This window comes from Pteropus alecto, unplaced genomic scaffold (assembly GCF_000325575.1).
Source record: "Pteropus alecto unplaced genomic scaffold, ASM32557v1 scaffold76, whole genome shotgun sequence".
NCBI classification, from domain to species: Eukaryota; Metazoa; Chordata; class Mammalia; order Chiroptera; family Pteropodidae; genus Pteropus; species Pteropus alecto.
Window position 1 is genome coordinate 6678889 of NW_006443138.1, and position 10550 is coordinate 6689438.

A 10550-nucleotide genomic window follows, 5' to 3' on the forward strand; every position below is an offset into this window, starting at 1 on the left:
AAGTGGTCAAAAGAAACGATGCCTACAAAGCGCTTGGTGTAGTCTGTGTTCAATAAGTGTTGGGTAGAGTTATTTTCTTGTAATGCACTGTGTAGAAGGTAACTTGCCAGCCTGATCAATGTGGCACAGCAAGCTGGTGTCATCTAATGGATGTGAGCCAACAGCAAGGTGACAAGATAATATGAAAAATATCATACGAGAGTAGATTTAACTGCACTTCTTTTGTAACAATACTTGCTTGTAAATGGGCCATTTTAAGTTGATTTTGCTACCTGCAGTGTGCTTTTTAGCATTCCAAAGTATAGTCAGACTAATTAACTTGAACCTTCAGCATCAACCAAATTAACTCATCTACACAATTCCTAAGATATATGTTAGCCAAAAACATTTCACCTAAATCCAATAAACCTTTAGATCTAACTTCCTAAACAGAGGGACCAGAGGCACAGGTTCAATGAAACAATAAGGAAGGAAACAAAATATCCAGAGTATGGGACATTCTGCAAGACAGACAAACTGATTGGGTCTTTATTAAGTCTAGTGTCATGAAATGAGTCTTTAAATGCTAGATTAAAAGAGATTCAAGGGATATATTAACCAAATATGATCTATGGTCCTGGACTGGATCCTGACTTGGGCAATTTTGGGGACATTTTGAGGATAATTAGAGGAACTAGAAAGTGGGATATAAGGTAAAGATAGGATAAAGATTTATTGACAGGAGAGGAGAGCTATTATTAACTTTAAAAATATTACAAATAGCAAATTAGCATAGTTCATTTGGTAAAACTGCAGGCACATACATGCAAATATCTAGAAGGATAAATAATAAGGAATTAACAGTCCTAATCTTTGAAAGGACAGTAGTTCAGTGTTTCTTGTTTATCTTTTTTTCTTCTGAATGTGCATATGCTGATTTTGTAATAACAGATTATTTTTAATTAAAAAAAAAAAAAGACCCAATTTTAAAACAAGCTATAATTAGGTAAGGTAAAAATTCATGGGGGGAAAATGCAGGTATGATCAACAGAATTGAGTCTTCTTGATATCGCTGATGCTACTGTCATCTAGCCATGGCATTAAGTATGGAACACACACACACACACACACACACACACACACACACGGGTGGGGTCCAAGGAAAAGAGGAAACATTTTCTAATAATGTAGTCCATTCTGTTCCCCCTGCCATGTGCCTCCCACTGGGATTCTCCACATGAGGCCCGCAACCCCTAGAAGAGCCATAGACCCTGAGGTCAGCATTCAGAGTTTGTGCCAGAATAGCAAGGGGTCCATCCAAAGGAGGTTAAGAACCACTGCCCTAAAATGTTTGCTATGCCACCCTTTCATAGTGGGTTCTTGAAAATGCTCTTTCAATTCCAGAAGATCTGAGAGAGGAAGGATGACCCTCTACCCGGAGCGATTTCTCTGTTGCTGGATTAAACCATCACTTTCCTCAGCTCCTAATGGTACCAGGAAAACAGAATTTATAAGATCTCAAATTCAGGATAATAAGTTTCTCAATGGCCCATAGCAACCCTAGCTGGGACAGGAGGTCATAGGACTTCAGGTCCCCACCCCAAAACACACTGGGACTTAACCCCCTGCCTACTCTCAGTCCTTAGCATTCCTCAAAGAATCACAGAGCACTGATTCGATGGGCTACATTAACAACCCAGAGAGCAAGATGATAGCAGAAATTTGGGAAAGTGCATGGAAGGAATAAGCAAATTCGGAGGTAAATGAGAGAAAGGACACTTGCTTATCTTTGGAAGTTTCCGTTCTGAGAATTAATTTCTGAGCAGCAGGCTGCAACTTCTGAAATGCCAGGAATTCGATAAATAAATTGCTAAAATCAATGAGTGCTGTATGTCTTTTACTAAAAAGGGATTCCACAGGACCTTAATTGATAGGCTAGATAGCAAAAGGGAAAGGAAGTCTGGGCTGCTGTCTGTAATGAATGGTTGTTTTATTATAAACAACTTTAGTCAGGCTTCCTGCAATATTAAGTTTTTTAAAGCACAGCCTAATCATGCTCAAAAAAGTCACAGGGCAATTGAACTCCCACCCACAAATGAGGTTCAAAGATCAACCCCTTTCTTATAGGCAGGTGTTTGTATCTTAGCTCCAGCTGCAAGAAGTACGCTCACAGGGCAGGACAGGTTGGGCAGCGTGCCTGGAAAGGGCAGGCTGTGTGTGTCATGAGGGGTGGATCCTGTTCTATAGAGCCTAGGTTTGGGGAGGGTTAGGCTAGGACGGGAAGTTCAGCATTTGATTAGAGCATGACACCCACACTGCTGCGAATTCAGAAGTGTTTTAACAAGCCAGCTAGTTGTACTTACAGGAATATACATTTACTTTGACATTCTTAGAGTTGTGTGTTTTATAGGGTGTTACACATTATTTCTACATAAATAGTCTCTGCTGTGATGACTGGGAGCTATTTTGCCCTTACACTTGATTGCCTAGTTGTGTGGAGTCCTGGTGAATAGAAAATAGTGCAGTTGTCACAGTTTTAAAATACTCTGAAGAAGTAAGGTGAGAAATAGAGGTAAGCATCTTCGAATGCCCTGCAAGAACAGCTGGGCAGGAAGAAGTGGTAAAAGGGCATTTTGCAAAGTTTGAAATAAATAATATAAAACAAGACAAAGTAGAACCCTGCTAAGTTGGAAAAGAGGCAGGACATGGAATTAAAGAGTGTTTGCAGAACGATCGGTATGAAAGAACCCTAAGTTTTATTTCTATAAAACTTTTTTAAATTAAATTTATTGGAGTGACATTAATTAAAATAGAACCTTAAGACTGGTTCTCTAAACTTGAGCATTGTAAACACTGAGTATTTGATTAAGAGCAAGCGACAAAAGCATTCAAAGAGCCAGACATTAGGAGTTTGGATTGCTACTTCTGATTGTTTTGAGTTCAAATAGGCTATAAGCTACTTTGCTGGGTCACCTTGATGCTGACCAGGAGGGGAAAAAAAATCAACCCAGAAGGAGTTCAGCTGGCACTGTTGTTCTTCTAGCCCCAACACGAAACAAGCTCAGGTTGCCCTAGCAGGGCACTGGGTAAATAACCAAATGGCTGCAGTAGTGGCTGGGCCCTGGTTCCTCAAATTCTCTCAGAAGGCCTAACAGGAAGACCTTTCCAGAGTCTTTACTATAATTTGTGCTGCCTCCCTGGCATTTATACAGAACTTGAGAGGCCTGAGGGGAACTTTGGTGACATTTCAGATATTCAAGTCACATACATACCTCATCTCCATGCATATTTGCCACATATTTGAACTCTGGAATCCCAATTCTGTGTTCCTTTGGTGACCGCCCCACAACAAGAACCCACAGGTTTCTGCCTTTAAAGGGAAGGAAAAGGTAGAAAAGTAAGTCGTCTTTTAAGATGACAAATGAATGACAAAAGGAAACAAATGACGCTGCTTTTCCCACCTGATTAATGGTTCATGATGACTAACGTTCATATGACTAACACTTCTGTGCTTAAAATGCTCCTAGTTAACTGCCAGCCAAAACCCTTTCAATTTAAGCACAAATATTTAACTTACTATTTTTGAATGTGATTTTTAAAAACTGAAGACTCATTAGGCTACGTAGATCTTATTTTTCCAAAGTATTTATATACTTTGCTCTGAGTTCCTAGTGCTTTATAAAGACGATCTTGCTAATTCACACAATCACACAAACTCAGATTGTAGCTGGTGGTTGACAGAGAGGGTGCCGAAACTCTCAGTGCAAGGAAAGTGGAAAAAAGTAACAGCAATAAAACATATAACTCAGGAGGGAGATTGTTTTCTAAGTAAGATATCCTGAATCTTTTATTCGAACGCTGATGGAACACAGCTCCTTTGCAGTGAGTGTCCTCGGTGCTCAACGAGTCTTGTCAGGAAAACTGGGAACCACATGCCAGCCAGATTATACCCCAAGGAAAACTTCTAAGCCCTAACTCTGCCACTGTTGGTGTGATCTGGAAAAGGAAGGGCAGAGAGTAGGCCTTCTGTGGAATTCATGAGCCCAGGAAAGGAATTTAACAGCACTAATCTGCAGAACTTCTGATCTAGTTCCTTAAATCAGGGGTCCCACAGGCTGGGAACACTCAGTTGCCATGAGCAATCCAGGGAGAAGCAGATACTGAACTTGTCTTTTTCACCATTTATTCTTATAACAATATTTTAGGGAAATTCGTCATGACAAGGCGATGCTTCAAATTCAGAATCCTCATTCATTCATTCATTCATACCACATACTTATTTAGTACTACTTTATCCAGGCATTTAACCAGGTGGATAGACTTTACAGATAGATCACTCTCTCTACACCCAGTGGGATTTTGATTTAGTGGAGAAGACAACATGCAAACAAATAACTACACTAGGCTGTGACATATATGATCAGGTATTATGGATATGGAATAAAAGAAGAAATGGTTAACTTTTCCAAGGATCAAGTAAAACTTTACAGATGTAGGGTTTTAGGGCTGACTTCTGAATAGAGTTCTGAAGAAGGATTCTGAGTTTGCCATGTGGACAAGTACAGTCCACCTGGTCTTCTCCCTCCAGAACCATTTCACTAACCAGAACCTTTCATTCCCCAATAATATCAATTCTCAGGACATCTGGAGTCAATTCTACAAAGATAACACTTTCATGTTAAGCAAGCAAGAGCTTTTTCTGAGGAGTGAGTGAGCTATTAAACTTGGCTCTTTAGGTTTCCTTCTAGGGAATTATTTTAGGTAGCTGTTACTGCTTTTAAAGCTAGAATAATCATAGATTTGTACAGAATATAGTCTAGTTCACTTGTGAGCAAGGGAAAAACTTCAATATCATCTTAACATTATATTTACCAGCTCTCTATCTGCAACAGCTGGCCTGTTACATAAAGGAGAGTATAAGATGACAAAAATCTGATTTAATATGGATAGCCAATACTATTTGGTTTAAAAAAGAAGGGAAACTGAAACAATAAAACCTAAGTGAAGAAGTACTTTGGTGAGTAACTCAATCTCAATTTTAGCACAAATGACCCCTAAGTGAACTGCTAGATGAGAACCTCACCTTAAATAACCTCAATGGCACAAAGTCTGAGAATGAAACCAACCAATAAACCTGGAAGATATTCATACAATGCTTTAGGAAAGACAAGGCTCTTGAAGGGTTTAAATCAACCTCTCCAATGAACACTGGCTGTCTCTGGCTTATACCAGAGTAAATGCACAAGGACAAACTACTTACTTTTCACAGCCTGATTGCCAAGGTAAGGGTAATTTAAACAAGATTTTTTTTTTTCTATTAGGGTTGCAAAGGTTACCTTCATTCCCCAAAGTTCTCGCTAATATCAGGTGTGCTAAAGAATTCTGAGATGCTTGGCCTCTTTCTTCTCACTACAAAATAAACAAAACTTGAATTCCAAATATTTCAGTATCTGTATTCAGGAACTCACTCGGGGCTTGACACAAGTCTCAGGGATGTGATAAGGGTGCCCAACTGGGTTTGCTTGAAGGATCAGGAAGTCTTACAATTCGAAAGGATTCACAAGACAAGAAAGCAGACAATAAGTGCCAAAAATACTGTAGGAGTTCAGGAAAAAGCAGGAAAAGCTTGGAAAATTAGGTATAGCTTCAACGGGCAGGAATGGGAGAAGTGTCATTCCCACATCAGAATCACCTAGATCCTTTTAAAACTGCCAATCCCTTAGACCCGTCTCCTAAATCAAACTCTTGGGGCAAAGCCTGAGATCTGCATTTATCAGGCTCCCTTGGTGATTCTGAGGCCCATCAGAGTTTGAAAGCTGCTGAGTGAGGCAGCGAACGTCCAGATAGATTCAGGAGGCAGTCGATCTTGAAGCACCTAAATACTTGCCATGTGGTAAGTAAAGGGGGGCAATCTCAAGCAAGGTGAACAGAGGAGGCCTTTTCAGGATGCACTAACACACACCGACACCAACAGCAGTCCAGTAACGTGCTGGAACGCAGGCCTGTCCGACATCAGGAACCAGGAACTGTACCTCAAAGACTGGTTAAACCACAGCTACGAGACCAAATTGAAAGCAGCAGCCAGCACTGCCACCTGCAACTCTAACCTTCCCAAGATGACCAGACTCATTTGTAAATCTGGGTTTGAATTTTTAAAAATTCAGATACATCTCCATTGTGCAAACGACCATCCCACAGAAAGGCTTAACTCTTCATTTTCTCACTTATTCATTCGACAAATAGGCACTGAATGCCTATTGTGAGCCTGACATTTAGTCAGCTGAAACAAAGTAAATCCCTAACTGATCATATTGCCAAGAAAGTCACTTTGTCTGACATCACTTTCATCATTTGAAAAAATGAAGTCCAAAAGACACACGTTTGATAAACTTTCCATTATTTCTGGGTTAGTCAGTCCTATGTGAATCGGATCACGTGGCTCCACTGCTTATCCTGCAATGGCTCTTCATGGCATCAAACTGGAACCCAAGCCCTCAGCATGGTGCACTAGACCTCTCATGGACAGTCCGCTTCCTGCCGTAAGCCTCCCACAATCCCATACACGTGGCTCTAGCCATTCTTATGTGTTGGTTCCAAAAGGAGCCAACCATCTGCCTTGACATCTTTAATGCAAGCTCTTTCTTCTGAATGGCTAGTCCCTAGTCTACTTGATCAAAGAGGCCAACTTCCACCCGCCTTTTCAAGGCTCAACCAAAAGCCCCTTCCATCCAACTCCCTTCTTACCTTTCTTCTCCCTCAGTCCTATCCCTTCCCTTACCAGCTGGAGTTATTCTCCCTTTTGTACTCCCATAGTACTTCTGCAACCCCTTCCCTAACACTTACTCGAACTGTAGGGTTTCCTGTTGGCAAGGCATTGTGTGCATCTGTGCTTGCAGCACCTAGTGTAGTGCCTGGCACATACATAGCAGATGACTAATAAACATTGCTGAATGAATGAAAAATGACCGGATAAACGAACAGCTAAGGAAGTCCAGTTGGAACCAGGATCGCCACTGCTTCAGAGATCAAATGGAGTTGTTTTCCAGTATTGATAGAAAGGTCTGCAGCTGGTCAACAAAGTGCCATCTGGGGTGGGGTCTGGAAAGAATCCAACTTTTTAGATCAATTCTTGAGTAGATGGACCTTTTTGGAGCATTTCTGTACAAGAAAGTGCTGAGATCAAAACCAAACACTAGCCTCGTGTTATACTCTTCCGACAGCATGGGAAGAAGGGATTTTATTTGCTTACACATTTGCCCCCATGGCACTAATGTTTTGAAATGATACCTGAGAAATGTAGATGTTAGTTTCCCTTTTATTTCTTCCTGAATAGGTGAGTGGAGAGGCTTGGGGAGCTCGTTTTCTAAATCAGGATTCTTCTGTTTGCTCAGGGACTTCTTTTTTTTCAATTGAAAGAAAGGAAAGGAAACATCTGAGAATGCATTGAATTAGAATATATTTTCTTTTCTTCATTTTTGATTTCAAGGCAGTCGAGACTCGCACAGAAGCAGAGCGGCTTCTCTCATTAATCACTAACCATCAACCAAAACAAGATTGTAGGAAATGCCTCTGCTTTCTCCTCTGGAAGCTCTACCTTCCTCCCACTCCATTCCCAGATCAGAGACTGATGAATCCATTCCCTTGCCTCTAAAAATTTTCATTTTTAAGCTGTAAATGGTAAAATTATAAGAAGTTTAAAAAACTGAGTTTTAAAAACTGGCCATAATTCTCCTGTCCCAACCATCATAATTTCCTTATGTTCCCCTCTAGTCTTTTTTCATGTTGAGACGGGAAACTTTTAAATCCCCAAAGTGAAAACCTCTAGAGGCCTCATACTATAAAAAGCTGAGAACTTCCCTTTTTGGTCCCTTGGGAGAGAAATCAAACATAATCAGATCATCTTTTTGAAGGAGAGTTCAGCAATCATAACAAGTGTAGTATTAAAGTACGAAAAGTACTTAGAGATTTTTTTTAATGTTATTTGAAAATATACAATAATTACAACTAGCACTACACATTTATTGGCCATTTAATGGTTCTCTTTTATGGTTGGTCAGAGGCATTCTGGTTCAGTGTTGATATTTTGGTTCTTTCTTCTCAGTTGGTGTTTTTATTTCTTAGGAGTTCCTGCAGGTGTCACACAGCTATAATTTATGATGAGGACAATTCTGATCCATTTGACCAAAAAAAGAAAAGACAGTTTGTTGGAGGCCTGCTTATCCTTACTATCTATTTAAGAACTCATCTTTTAGTGACAAGAAATAATGGCAATTAATTTACTAGTTTTCTCACAAGCTGCTCTGGAGAATAAAACATTTTCTTTCTACCATCCTACTCCCTGAGTCTGTGCCCTAAAAGACTTTCATTTGAAAGTGAAGCAAACCAGAGTCCAGACAGAAGGATAACAGGAGATACCCTGAAGTTGTTAAAATGAGGGTCCTTTAAGAACAAAACTTGACCTAAACTAGAGCACTTGATGGAGATGTGAGATTAAGGAAGGTGGACTTCTTACTAGTATCACTGTTCTGAGATTTAAATCTCACAAATGGACCAATAGTTTAGTAAGGACATCAAAACCAATATTTCAGCAGCACACCATCTGCCTCAAAACAGCATCTAAGATTTCTTAAAAGACATGCAGTAACCGTTTAGTGGCATCTTATAAGACGATGAAGTGTGCAGGTTCTAGAATCAAATTGCCAGGGTTTAAACCGTAGCTCTGCCGCTTACTAGCCATGTGGCATTGGGCAAGTTGCTTAATCTGAGTGAATTGGTTTTCTCCTGTGTTATGGGATTAATGGTGCCTGCACATCATGGTTTTACTATCTCATTTGATCCCGACAATCTTTACAAACAGTGCCAGAAACATGGTAAGCACATGTTTGTTTGAGGGTCTTAAGTGTGAGGAATTGGCTGATAAACTATAGGCCCTAGCAGATGACAGCATCAGGGCAATTAAAGAAAAATTTCAAATATAAAGTGTCCACAACATATGGATGGAGATCTCAGGCTGACAGTCAGAAGAAACGTATGATCTAGAGGGTCTGCAGATCAGTTTAGATAAACCATACCCGTGGAAGATTTTTTAAAAATTGAAGTGTGGATTCGGAAAGCGGCAGGGGCTATCTTGAGAAAACATGGCCTTTGAAATCAATCAGCACAAAAACTGTCACAAACATTCATACCAGTATACGTCAGGTAAATTTACTTTTCATGTCCAAGGACTGAATCCCATTCAGAATTCCTGGGACAAAATGCCTGAGGATGGTGCTGAAGTAGCAAACACACATTGCCACAAGGTCAGGGCAGGAAGCAGGTCACCTTGGCTGTTTGTGCTGAAACATTAAGCATAAATGCATCTTTCACAACATTTTCCTTCATGGTCTGTTGCTGAAGTGACTGAAGCCGTCACACAGATTTTAACTATATCCAGGCTTACCCATGTTAAGATTTCCAGTCTGGCCCTGACGTGGGAAGACTCCAACTCCTCACTAAAAGAGGGCAACCCAGGAGCTTGTCAGTGAGAAATTGGTTCATTAGGAATCAGTCAATGACATAAAACTGGTTCCATATGAGTGGGTCGATGTCAGCAAAAGGCAGGGGAATGATCCCAGATTACGAAACTAAAGAGATAGGACACTATATGCAATGTGTTTCCAATCCTTGATTGGATTCTAAGAGGAAAAAAGTTATGAAAGGCATTCTTGGAATTGCTGGAGAACTTTAAAAGTGAAATATATTGTTTATTGTATGGTTACTGCTTTTCTTAGTTTAATAGTGGTGTGTTGTGGTTAGGTAAGAAGAATCATTTTTAGATGGTGCACGCTGAAGTATTTAGTAAATAAGCATCTATTTACCATTTCCAATAGTTCAGCAAAATCTACAGGTAGAGCTCTTGAGAAAAGGCAAATATGGCAAAATAGTAACAACTGGTGGATCTACATGAAGACTGTATTTATTTTACTATAATTTTTGTAATTTTTTTATAGGTTTGAAAAATTTCTAAATAAAAAGCTGGGGGAAAAAGTTTAAAAGGGGTAAAAAATCATGGCCTAATCTGCTGGTTTCTGGCTTCTGTAGCTTATAAAGGTGAGATGCAGGATCAAGAGAGGTAAGAGTTGGTCACCTGAAAGTGAAGCCGTGAGGGAATGGAGGCCCCAAGGTAAGAAATTCACAGCTGCCTCTCCCTTTGAAAACACAGAACTATACTAAAAAAAGGGATTCAGAAATTACTACTTAAACTAAAGGGATTAAGAAATCACTACATAAAGCCAAGGCACATTGTCTGCTTAAATATCCATATATTGAGAAAGAAAAATCATTTCAGTGCAAATGTGAACATTAACTAAAGGACAGACTTTTTTTAAAAAAAATTATTTTTATACAACCAGAAGAAAAAGTACAAAAACATTTAAAAATGATATGATTTAGGTGATCCTTGAGCCTTCTGGTCACCAAGTCGGTCATCTAGCCAAGGCCAAGTGATTAGCACAAGATAAGAATAAGGGATCAGCAAAACTTGGGTGTGTGTAATTGAACCACGACCTCCATGTCTTCCTCAAGATTGGACT

The 10550-nt window shown here is 39.8% G+C and overlaps 1 protein-coding gene across 2 annotated transcripts in view; it reads right to left on the reverse strand.

Moving 5' to 3' along the window:
* CPM (carboxypeptidase M) overlaps positions 1-10550 on the reverse strand; it is a 57449-nt gene that overhangs the window by 25001 nt on the left and 21898 nt on the right. For both annotated transcript variants that reach the window (XM_025040954.1, XM_006923725.3), the window contains exon 3: positions 3252-3349. In XM_025040954.1, the coding sequence (XP_024896722.1) occupies positions 3252-3349 (98 nt within the window). The remainder of the gene's footprint in view (positions 1-3251; positions 3350-10550) is intronic.